At 37.0% G+C, this 13,236-nt stretch overlaps 1 protein-coding gene across 1 annotated transcript in view; it reads left to right on the plus strand.

Moving 5' to 3' along the window:
- The window catches only part of LOC140244959 (uncharacterized), an 82,081-nt gene that overhangs the window by 24,395 nt on the left and 44,450 nt on the right, over nucleotides 1-13,236 (plus strand). The window contains exons 3-7 of the mRNA XM_072324567.1: nucleotides 6,098-6,187; nucleotides 6,939-7,091; nucleotides 7,917-7,994; nucleotides 12,125-12,202; nucleotides 12,702-12,764. Coding sequence (XP_072180668.1) covers nucleotides 6,098-6,187; nucleotides 6,939-7,091; nucleotides 7,917-7,994; nucleotides 12,125-12,202; nucleotides 12,702-12,764 — 462 coding nt within the window. The remainder of the gene's footprint in view (nucleotides 1-6,097; nucleotides 6,188-6,938; nucleotides 7,092-7,916; nucleotides 7,995-12,124; nucleotides 12,203-12,701; nucleotides 12,765-13,236) is intronic.

Here is a 13,236-nt window from a genome sequence, read left to right on the forward strand (position 1 = left end):
CTCTGTAAGTTGCAATTGGTTGTGAAACATTATAGGTCCTACAAGAAACATGATTACAAATAAGGAATTGCTTGCAAGTCTGAGCATTTGATCACATCTATGTGTGGTTATAAACATTGAGATGTGGCTTGACAGATTGTTCTCTGTATATACTTATCTCTACTCCAGGGTCATACATGAATCCTTCTGTCAAATCTTATAACTCTATCTTGGAGTTCAAATGCTTCAAGGGGAAATCCAGTCCAGATATAAGTTAGTCTGATAAGAAAGAATAAAATATCATGAGTTTAACAGTAAAATTTTGATCAAAATCATGTGAAAAATATTTCATCTTCAGTAATTACACCTGTTTATGAGTTGAAGACATTTGCAGTTGTACATTGTATGCTGGTCTCAACATGAGAGAAATTAAATAGTTTGAAAGTTAAATTCTATCCCATGTAGTAATGCTCCCAATGTAAATCTAATAGTTTGAAATTGTGGTCCATTACTAAAACTAGAGCAAGCAGCAAGGTGAGAATTGTGGTTGCAAAGATTGTCATGATTGACACATTCTCTTTCGATAGAGACATACTAACTTTATAATATATATTTTTGCAAATATTACCTTTAATTTTTTTTTCCTTGTATAGAGATTTGGAGCTCCTTTCGGTACATCGATGAGTCATGCACTGTGTATTTGCCCTTGTCCATGAAGAGTATGGAGTGAAAGTATTTCTTTCACATTGTAAAGGATTGAAAATAGGCATTGATTTCATAGATCCCCCCCCCCCCCCCCCGAAGATGGATAACCTGTACCTGAAAACCAGAGATCTGTACTCAACAATATACATGCAATATGCGGTATCTCTTCTGCAAAGAATGTGGATTTTTTTTATACCATCATGATTCAGAATGTTCTGCTAGAACAAATGGTGGGTGGGGTGAGAAGAAACCAAACATCGACTTAACAAATTTTTCTTGTTTTTTTCTTTCCTTTCCCCCACGCTATTCACAAGAGAACTGAAACCCTAAACAACCAAAAATGTGTCTAGACATTGTCCCACAGTCTAGACAAGATGGAATGATATTTGCATCAATTCTGCCTGTAGTCATCATTGATTTGTTTTAGAAACCCATTTCTTTTATCGTATTATTTTTTACCACTGGCCGATTTGGAAAAGCATTTAGAAAGTACCATTTTCCTTCCCTTCCTATGTTGATGGCTGTGAAATTGATATTCTGTTGACTTTTTGCAAGGTAATGGTACTTTGTTAGTAGATAAGTCGCCCCCACAGTTTTGCAAGTACAATGTTTACAAGAACAATACCAATGATCTCTATACTTCAAAAAATGCTTCGTGACTGACCTGTTTCAGCAGTGGTGTTGACATGTACTGTGTCTCCTTCATGGTTTCCTGTGATGCAAAATCTTTGATACAAAAACAAACTGAAACTATGGCTTTGTCTCATAAAATTGTGGCCTTTTAATGATTAAAGCTATAACTTCTCATATAATATTTGTTCAGGTGGGCCAGCTCAGTGGTTTTCACTTGGAAATGTTCGTTTGTCTTATCAAAGAATGACTTCACTCTCTGATAAGCTTTGCATTAAGAATAATGCATCAGTAAAATTACAATTAAAGTTTGATTTTCCTTGAGAAAAAATGATTTCAGTTGCCACCCACATGTAATGAAATATTTCTGCTCAAAAAATTTTTTAACAAACATTACACTGTCGTCACATCAGAGTAGTGGCATGTCTGGAGTTGAATTCTACATATCTTCATGCTTTGAACTGCCCTAGACATGCAATCATGCAGTGTATTTCTAGTCCTGCTATTCAAAACCATAGTGATGCCACAGCATATTGCAGGACCATTTTCATTTGTCGTGTCTATTTCCCACAGCATGTTGCAGGGCTGCAAACTCATTCAACTGACCCAATTCTAATTTTCTACCTGTCTTGCAAAATAAATTCTACATAAATTCTGAATGAATAAATGAGTGATACATGAATTCTCATGCTGAACCCCCAAAATACACACTAGAAAAAAAAAGGAAAAAAAAAAAACTGCGCCCAGAATCTGTAATATTCCAAATGTTTTTTGTATGCTCAAGTCCAAAATTTCTAAATTTTCTTGCAGGCACAGAGCTCAGCAAATGAAAATCATGTAAAGACAATCTATAGCTTAGGATCACTATAAACCAAATATAGTACAACATGCAGCCTCAAAAACATGGTCAGGATGTGAGAGTTTTAGAGGGTTAATAGGATACAAGATTTTGAGGACCAGGGTCATGCAGGGAGTGTTTCCAGGGTAACAGATGTACACATGTAGCATCTAGGATCTGGAGTTGAGATTAAAGATGCGTTTATCTAAAAGAATTCTCTGGCAGAATCACAATCATAAACACATTTAAGGCATTTTTAGCTGAAAGATAAACACTTAGTGTTTTCAAACATGTTTTATAGAAACGCCAATTTGAAACACCAAAAAAAGAAAAGAAAAAAAGAAGAGGGCGATTTAAAGTATGTTTGAGACCATGATCACCTTTCTTCAAGTAGATATTAAAATGCAATGCTGTTTCCAAATTTGTTTATACCTCCAAGCTGCCCAGGTCAACTTCTGGCTGTTTCTGGTTTAAAAAAAAAGAAGAAAAGAAAAGCATATGCCATTTTTGTTTTCTGCTCATTGTTTGTATGTGCATGAATGATGAAGGCAGGGTTTTGATGGTATGCAGGTGACCTCTACTTCCTGGGTCAAATTGCGTAAAGCAGGTGTGCAGTGACCAGTACTCGAATCACGATTAGGCCTATATGATGGTGAGATGAATACGGCACCTTGAGAATCGTATTTCAAACCACGTTCATAAATGCCATTCAAAACACAGTTTGAAATGTGATTCTCTCACTCGAGTTTAAATAAACGTGGCTCCTTAATGAGTTGGGAGTCTACAGATCAGACACACTGTATGAACCAAGTTGGGAATGTCGAAATGTGATTACACCATTAGACTCAGCATATCTTTCCTTCTTTCAGCAAAGAAAGTTCTTATATTCACCAGAAGGCTTACATGTATGGAAAACATACTCATCATAATTGTCCCCAGCATGATAAGCGGGCCACAGCAGTAGTCCAGGAACGGTTCACTCTATAATCTTGTGGATTTGCAACGCATCCATTCTAGTGTCACATTTCCTCATGAAATAGTTCCACAATGGCCTCACCCCCATGTGTACATTTGTGGGTTGCCATGACGATGTGCATGATACCCCAGGTTGCCCCGAAGTGCATCAAACTCTGAGACACACCCTCCTGTGTCGGTGACGATCAGCATGATGTAAACTGTGAGTTCATTTTGTGGCTTGTAAAGGATCAAATGGTGCCTTTCATTGCCCTCACATGCTCTCTTTCGGGATGGATTATGGTCAAAGGTTCTTTGCCTTTGTATCGAAAGCAGATGGGATCTGGTCTTTCTCCACCAAACTCCCATGCCACATCTGATTGGGCATTGTCCCCATCTCATTTTCAGTGCCTCTCCCGCGATGAAAATTCCTCTGGAATCCAATTTCACCTCTCATGTGGAACCCCTCTCACTAGGGACAAAAAGAAAATAGAAGTTTTAGACCAAATAGACAGTACTTTGCCCATTGTATCTTCTATTCTGTAAGATGAAAGAGGTATGATATCAAAATAGCATTATGAATGAGTAAGATTATTGAGCCCAGCTGGATTGGAAGACTGAAGAGGAGATGATCAGGGTCAAGAAGGATCCACCCTCGCCTTCAGCCTCCTCATAGGTTAAGTGGGATGAACCCTGGTGAGGGATCTGTGTAGCAAGAATTGAATTGTTTAAATGAACTTTTCAGTATAGAGTAAAAATTCCTGCATGAAAATCATTGATAAGGATGTCTTGTTCACATGATTGTGACATATTCAAACATTTTGTCCAAGAACGAGTAATATTTTCATGTTTTCTTGAAAACAGTTACTTTATAAGTCTATACAAAAGGATATGATATTAGGATTACACATAGGCCTACAGTACACCAAGTGGCCTTAAATTCTAAAAGTGTGAAGATTATTGTTTGTTTGTTTTTTTAGTATGTGTGTGAGTGTGTGTGTCTTGTTGCATGCTACACCAACATATTAGGTTTCAATGTGCAGGCAATGCCATGACATTGACCAAGGCAGCCATTTTGTGCTTGATAGAGAACTCCCTGATTGTGTCATTCAGATAGTCATAAAATTTAAAGCACTTGTCTGATTTTGCTCATCTTTTGCTGATCTGTTACCTCAACTGTACCATTTTCTTTTTTGGAACAACCTGCCTGTTCTGGTTATATTTCACCACACAACCTCCCAGTCCCAATCTTCCTCATCCATTGTACAGTGTGCTACTGGCTGAACAATCCTAGCTTTATTACTGCACTGTCTTGTCATTACAGACTGTCCTTGTGTGAGTGTGACAAGGACAGCTTTCTACCCTCAGATTAGATGCCAAAAAATGATACAACTTCAAGAAGATATATGAGGCAAGAAAATAAACCAAGAAGAGCTGGACAGACGGTCAGAAAAATATACAAAATTCCATCGCCAGAGGCATAAACAGATCCGTCTTGAAGTGTCCACATATGCAGCCAGCAAGCTAGCCAGCCAGACATAGCAGGTTACAATATGAGTGCCAAATTGTTCAGTTTTCTTTCTGACCATGCCTGAATGATCACATTTGGTGGGAAATGTGAACCAATTTACAGTAGGTGATAGAAGGCTGTATACTTTGTCTATATGCTTGGGTCGTGATAGTAGTTACAGTGTGGTCCATGCTTTCTGTCTGTGTAAAGAGAAGAGTAAAGCAGCCCATAGCTTTGATCTGACCCATTTACTTTGTTGAGCTCAGAGCTAAATTTGAAATTGAAGAATAGACCTTGCAACCCTCCAGCGATGTGAACTAGATTCAGCAAATTCTTACTTAATTGGTCAAGTAACAATTGTTACTTTACCAATTAAGAATCTGTAAAGTGAATTATAAGCATCAAAGAATAGTATTACCACAAGGTATCAATTTATAGAAGTGCCACTACCAGTATTGTGCAATGGAGCCCAGTATGAACAGGGCAGTAGTTTGCTGATGCTACATTTTTTCCTCCCACTCAGTGTTAATAGATTGACAGTTGATAAAGCCAGATGGAGTCATGGTCTTCTGCAAACTTTTTGTTGAAAATGGCTAATTGTGTTTAGGAAGCACCATTCATATCTGTATAGTTTTGTTCTTCCCCTCTGGGTTTGTGGGATGATTAAAACAATTGGACAATGCAATGGTCATAACCATGGCTGTTATCTGGAGAGAAGGCAGGCACGACAGGAAAACCGCTCATGATTACACCCCTCCCCAGACCCTGTGAACTTTGAAAGTTTGAGAGTAAACAAAGGGATGATTTAACATTGTCAGCTGTGGGCTAGAAATGAGCAGAATCTGGGTCTTACATATCTTTCTTCTTCTGAACAAACTATAACAATATTGTTTTGGTTAATACTGTTTTGGTATTTCACATAACAGTATGAATGTGATAATATGTATGCCTGCAGATATTCTGTTGTACACATGTATTACTTTGACCACCAAAAAAAAAAAAAAAAAAAAATACTGATGTCCCTACATTGTACATTGTCAGTACACCAGGGATGAAACACAATTTTGGGAAATGTTTTAAGATTAACAATCCTCTCTTGCTGTGTATGTGAATGTGATTTCTATTGCAATCGATTACGATACATGCAGGACACTGTGATATTGATTGTGTACATGCATGTTTTGTTTTGCTTTTTTTTTTTTTTTTTTTTTTTTATATCTTTTTTAATGAAGATTGTGCCAGTACAGCAGGGTTGAAACCTACCAAAGCAACCATCTGCTAATGCTTATCATCACATGTTGCAAAAAAAAAAAAATCATTATTTCATATTTCAACTTGCACAATGAAATGACCATTATTAGTTATAATGCAAATGTGTAAATATATACAAAAACTTGCATACTACACCTTGAAGATGCCAATTCTCTTGTTTTGTTCAAGATCAAAAAATTGAGGAATTTTCTTGTTTGCTTATCTGGCAGGGTGAGAGGGGATATCCTGGTTTTCCTGGACCACAGGGCCCTCCTGGCTATCCTGGTGTGGAAGGACAACCTGGAATTAAAGGACAGAAGGTAAGACTTTTGAAAAGCTATGGACTGTTTTCCGACATCTTTATGTGGTAAAGGTTAATTTTCATAAATCACTTCAGTCATAGAATCCATTTTTGAATAGATCTACAATCATAGAATGATGTTAAAATCAAATATTTTCATACAAAACACAAAAACAGCTAAGAAAAAAACACACCATTGAGTTGAACATAAAGCAGTCAAGCATACCATAAACAAACATTAGATGGAAACAGATTGATTAAACGTATCCAATACCTCTATGCTTAGAGAGCACTCAACAATCAAGACCAAGAAATCTTACCATGATGTATACCTTTTAGAACTTGATAATAATGCTGCCAATCAGTGTGGCAGATCTATGAAAATCTATAGTGTATCTTCATAAATTTATCAAGTTAAAATGACCTATGACATCTTTCTTTGGGTCATATAAAAAATAATAAAGAAGTACATTGTGTAAAGGCAATGAAGAAAAAGTATTTTGTTAACAAATGATGTTAATTTATATGTATGGCACCAATAATGTAATACATGTACATGTATGTTCATGTGCAATGATAATGCAGGAACCAATAAATCAAATCAAATCAAAAATCAAATCAAGTAAAGAGTCCTTCCAGTCCGTCAAATCCATGTCATGAAAAATACATCATGCTATGGAGATTGCAGTGATGTTTTCCTGTAGTGATGTTTCTTCCAGCATTGTGTGCAAGTGTGAAAATGAAATGTTACCTTCCGTGTATCCCAACAGGGAACAGCTGGACCACTTGGTGCAACGGGACCGAAAGGTTTCAGGGGAATTCAAGGTAATCCCGGTATTCCCGGAATTCCCGGGATTCCTGGAGAACCGGGAACAGAGGGACCCCCTGGGGAGCCTGGTATGCCTGGATGCAATGGAACAAAGGTAATTTTTCAGTAAGAAACCTTGCTGGTTTTAGCATTTTATATACCTATTTATTCTCAATTGCAATTAATGCATTCCCAGCCTCAATTGTTGCAATTCCCCATGCAATAAAGACTGTGGAATGGATTTCCGGTGGTCTTGTGAAACCTTGAAAAGTTATCAATATTTGAAACTCTTATTCAAGGCCTCAAAAAATTATGGAAAAAATATTACTAAAATGGCTTGGAGAAATAATGAAGCGTGATTTTTACTTAGTTTTGCTCACATTTTGTGAATTTCCAACTTAAGTGTGACATGTTTCCATCAGAGTAAATAGTGTTATTCTTAATGCAACTCTTCATGTTTTATATGACATTGCCGAAGGTCATGAAGTTGTAAACTTGTATTGTTAAAAAGTCATGGAAAATAAAAGAATTGGTATTTGTTGGAGATACAGGAACTCTGGTAGAAACTGTCTAGATGCTGATATGCACCCTCCCAGAGAAAAAAGAGAAGAAAATAAATGTTCTACTGATATCCTGTCAGCATGATTGTGTGGTTTGTCACAATATCCCATTATGTAATATTACTTTGCTGCATGCAAAGGGTCTGTAGGATTTTGATTTTGATATTTGTTCATTTCATCTTATCTTCCCATACCAAAGAAAGGAGAAATAATTCTCCACTGAAAAAGAATATTATTAGCAATCTTAGTATCTCATATTATGTAAAGTGTTTATATGCTCTGTTCCAATTCTATGTATTACATCCTTTCTCATTTTTCTCTTTTTTTTGTGTTTGTTTTCCCTCCTTTGCTGATCTTTTGGTCCTGCCATCATATCACAGGGAGAAAGAGGCCCAGAAGGTCCTGCAGGATTTGGACAACCAGGTAACCCAGGCCCCCAGGGACCTCCAGGACCACAGGTGAGATATATGCACCAAACCTCATTCATTTATCTCCCTCTGTTATTTGAATATCTTCCCATTTTAAATGTATACATTTTATTTCAATATTGATATCCTTTGTATGTTTAATTTCTCTATCATGTATAAACTGGAGAGCTGTGTAGAGATGTTCATTTCATAATTTAATGAGTCATTCTGCAAATGATGTGCATCAGGAAAAGGATAGAGATTATCCAGACAAGATATATTGGTGTGCTACAGCTATGACCTTATAAAAGAGGTTAATAGCCATAAATTGGCAATGAATTGACAATCACTGATATCCAACTAACATGTGCCAATAGAGAGTGAGAGAACATGATTCATATTATACTGTATAGAACAGTTATTCAAGAATGTCAGTGCATTCATGAGAAAGAAAAAGAGAAAGACAGAGAGAGAGATATATAGAGAGAGAGAGGAAGAAAAAAGGAGGGATGGAGGAAGGAAAGGTGAAAAGAGAGACAAATGATGAATACTGGAAGAGCAAATCATGAAATCAGAAAGAAAATGATCGTGAATACCAGATGTGTGTGAAAGAGAATGGTATGACAACGAATTGACAACATGCAACAAATTGTGCAAGTTCACATTTGAATTCGAAACAAAGAAAAATTGTTTTAGAGAGGAGAACAGGTGGAAGATACATTGTGCTCACAAAATTACGACAAAACTGACAATTTTCAAGGAAAAGGTGACATATTAGAGCACAATGCCGTCTCAGAAGCTGAAGAAAACAGAAAATTATGGTAAAATGTTATTATCTCAAAATGTGTGAAATAGTGATCAACTCATAGTATATGGCATGGAATTGTCATCAGTGTAAATTTTAAAAGGTTTGAGATTGAATCTGCCCCACCCCACTAGAAAAAAAACTCAAATCACAGACTGTTGTCCCCTTTCTGTGTCAAACTAGCCGTCATTACATAGGCCATCAGGCAGAGGAGGAGACAGGCTTCTTGTTGTGTTGGTCCATACGACCTGTTTCTCTCTTCTCAGATAGAGAGAGAGAGAGGTTAAACTCCCTCTCAACTCTATGGGGGCTGGGAATCTCGACCGTGACAAACAAATTTGTTTCGATGTGCCCACGAATCACAGGAGGGCTTTGTAAGTATAAGTCGCCAGAAGGTAGAAGGTGGAAGGGCAGTGTTTATGGCCTGCTCGTGCAAGCATGCATGTGACTGAGAAAAACACAACTGCAAGAATAGAAGATCTGCCGCAATATCTCTCCCTTTCATCTCCCTCATCTGATATCAATATCATTTCATCTTGGTCTCCAGAGCAGACGAAATGTAGTGTGGAATTTTGAGAAACCCAAGTGCTGAGAGAACTATATTTGGATTCTAAAATATGTTTCCACGTATATCACACAAGTATGCATGTTTATTTTTTCCCCCTCTGCCCGCCCTCCCCCTCAAAGCAATGAATGAAAAAAAAAAAATAGAGACAACAACACTGTCTGTGTGTGGAGTATGACATCCACCAGTCTTCCAATTGATATCAACTTTTCATTGTAGTATTGGACATATTTTGAACATATTTTCAAGGAAGAGTTCTGTAGGGCCTATACAGAAATTGACAAACCAAGGTAATTGGCCATAGCACATTTTTCAAACATCTTTACATGTGCTTATTGAAAGTGTGGCAGATATTGTTGCTTCTCGGCCATTTGGCTAAGATCATCAAGTGCATTGCTTACCCAAGAGGTGCAGCTATTATTTATCTTTGCCAGAGTTATTAGGTAGTGTTTGCAACCTCCTGCAGCATATCAATATTATGCTACCCTCGGTCTGTTTTTCCATGGCACTTTGGGTGCAGTTACGATAAATTTTGTTCATGTAAATACCTCCTTTTTTTTTGTTTCTGCTCCATAAAATTTCAGACAGACACACACTCATAAACAATGAGGTTGACATAAAAACAACCACATGTAGAAATCAAACTGAGACTTTGTATCAATAAACAACATTGCCTTCCAGGTAGGAAAATCTCCTTGAGACTTAAGACAAGTTGTGTCGAGAGATTGGAATGATACCACTGGTGTAACAGACCATAATCTCAGTTATATTAGGTGAATACTGATGTTGTTCCCCATTTTTTTTTAAAGGATATACCAAACATCAAGAGAAGGAGTATATGTGCCTAGTTCCACACACTGGCATTGACTTCCAGTCACTAATCCAACCAAGTTTATGGTTGCACCTTTTTATTTGTAACTACAAGCAACAGAGGATTGATACAAATGTAGTATAGATATGGAAAGGATTAGAACAAAAAATGAAAAATGTGTGGCAATCTGAATAGTGGTGGTTTTGGAACGTGACCATATTTTGAGTCAGTCAGATTACAATTTGTATGTTGTGCTACAGTTGTACCTGAACAAATCTTGTGAAGAAAGAAATGGAGAAAAAGGAAATATTTGATATACTCACTGGCATTTGTAAAATGCATTTCCAACAAGGTTGGACATCTATGGAGAACATTTATCTTGAAGTTGTTAGCAATGCAATTTGACAAATGATTGGTTTGTACTGGAGAGATGTTTAATGACATAGAAAAAAAGAGTGAGTCATGCATGCAGCAGCCAGTATATGATAATGCAGGTGAGGAGAACTCTGGGATCCATTTCCTGCTTGTGAAACCAACCACCTCAACAATATCCTGGATGCGAGATGGCCGCTTTTCATCAGGGATGATAGCCGGCCAAACGACAGGAAGGAGGCCATATAAATATTCCTGTTCCTCTCATGCAGACATGGCAAAATATCAGTCAGTGTTTGGTTAAGAGATGTCTAGTCCAGCTCTGTTTGTGGTCTCATCCGTCAGATAGACCGGATGGATAGAGTTTGTGATTGGACCATTTTGATGTCTTTTGATCCAGATATCTGAAGAGATAAGCCAAACTGTCACTATCAAAGGGCAAATGTGATTTTGTTGTGTCTGCAGTATGATTGTAAAAATGTGTACGTACATGCAGAACAGAAGCCGTGTGTTATGTCAGCCTAGAAAATTTCAACAACAGATTTTAAAGGAGGAAATAAGGGAAATGAAATTGAGAAAATGAAAGAGGGAACATGAGAGAGAGAGAGAGTTTGTGTGTATAAGCCTATGTGTTTTGTGAGAGAGAGAGAGAGATATATAGATGATGACTGAGTTGAGTGGGATAGAGACAGATTATACAGTATCAAAATAAAAATGTATGAGTGTGAATGAACTCAGGGCAAAGAGTGTCATGGGATTGAAACAATAGAGAGGAAATATTCCCCCAACAGAATTTGATAAAGAATTAGGAGGATTTTGAATTTATGCTGTCTCAATGAAAATCTTGAAGCTAACAGATCAGAATATTACCAATTTTATGAAGCCCAATTTAGTCCTACCCCCCACGCCACTGCCAAATGCATTCTGTGTTTTTCCCCAACAGATATTGGTTATGATTATAACTATGAGCACATTTGTCGCAGCAATTTTTCAAAGGTGTCCTCTTTTTTTTTTTTCTTTCTTTCTTTTTGCTGCTGCTGTTCTTCTGTAAGTAATTTGGTCTTGTACCAGACAAAACTGTAATTATTGCTGCATGTGTCATGTGTTCAGTTTAGAAGTGGATCTCCAAAGGGAAAGAGAAATGTAGTTTAATGGATCCTCTGTATAAAGAGGAAAAGCTGTATCGAGGAGCTGATGCACTTAGCCGCATAACCCAATGAGCAGCAGTCAGATTGGGTCTTATTGAAATGATTTAAGTTTGTTTTCCTCAAATAATGACAGTGTCATTCAGTTTGAATGTAATCAAAAATTATGTGCAGAGCCTGCTATTTCTTGCAACCAGGTAGAACTCGGTTTGGAAAAATCCAGAATATCACCAAAATTCAGCAACATCTTTAGTCTCATCTTTTCACAAATGCAAGATTTTTGGTTTCAATATTTCAAATGTGTTTCTTATCAGGGCATTAAAAACCATCATTGCTCAAGTAGATGGAAATTTATTGTTTGTCTAAACAAGATTTGATACATGCATGCTAAAAAAAAAAATATATACTTGGAAAGATGGGGCATAACTTGAGTTGGAAAAAGTCAAGATATTGTGAAAAACTGTGTTCTTCTTTCTTCACCAGGGCCCTCCAGGGGACCCAAGTCCAGTGGTAGCAGGCATCAAAGGAGAGCCAGGCCGAGATGGAAGGGATGGAAATCCGGTGAGAAGAAAATGAAACCAAGAAGTACCTCTCAATAGTGAAATATCCCTTTAGTTAGAAAAAAAAACCCAACAACAATGTTACCATAAATTGAATTTTTATGTATGAACAAGTAGATGTTGAAGTGATATGTTTACATTATTTATTATCAGCAGTTTCTTGTAATGTAATAGTTGGTATTCATATTGTAGCTATGTGCTTGAAAGAAGAATGATGATATGAAATACTTGATGTAAATTTCAATTTGCACCAGCTACAAGTAAAAGTTGAATAAACAGGTATGAAAAGGGTAGAGATATATATAATTCATTTGTTTGCAGACATCTAAATGCTATTCCCCTTTGCCTTTGCCTTTAGAACTTTTTAGAATACTGACAGAAAAATACTATGTGCTAAATTTTATATCACAACTAAATGCCAAAGAGATTGTAATAAAATGATAATTTTGTTTGAATGATGTTTGTCCTGTTTTATTTTTGTATTGCTCTTCCTGCAATAGGGCAACCCAGGAATAAATGGCCAGAATGGACCAAAAGGTGACAGAGGGGAGCGAGGTTCTTTTGTAAGTGACAGACATAGCTTGTTTGTTTGTTTGTTTATTTCCATCTGAGAAGATGGCTGGATATCCCATATTCAGCTACGCTAAGCTGGTCTTCCATGGGGTCCAGTTGGATGTGAGGCTTGACCACTTCACCAGGTTAAACACCCTGCTCTTTGTAAAGAATGAATGAAATGGGATCTATTACGTGCATGAGTTGTGACTCTCTCACACACAGGACCTCCATTTTATGTCCTATCCGAGTGACTTTATCCTTACTGTCATGATTCAGCACTGTATCTGTATGGAGACTAGGGCTGTAGTTTCAGACCAGACAACTGAGCACTGACATTGGGAATTTGTATTATCAATAATTATTGAAGTGGCAGTCTGATAGAATGTGATGGGGTAACAAATGAATGATAAAAAAAGTATGTTGACAAAGAAAGAAGGATAGACAGAAGAAGAAGATGATTTTTTTTTTTAAAGAAGAAAG

This window comes from Diadema setosum, chromosome 21, assembly GCF_964275005.1.
Source record: "Diadema setosum chromosome 21, eeDiaSeto1, whole genome shotgun sequence".
Lineage (NCBI taxonomy): Eukaryota > Metazoa > Echinodermata > Echinoidea > Diadematoida > Diadematidae > Diadema > Diadema setosum.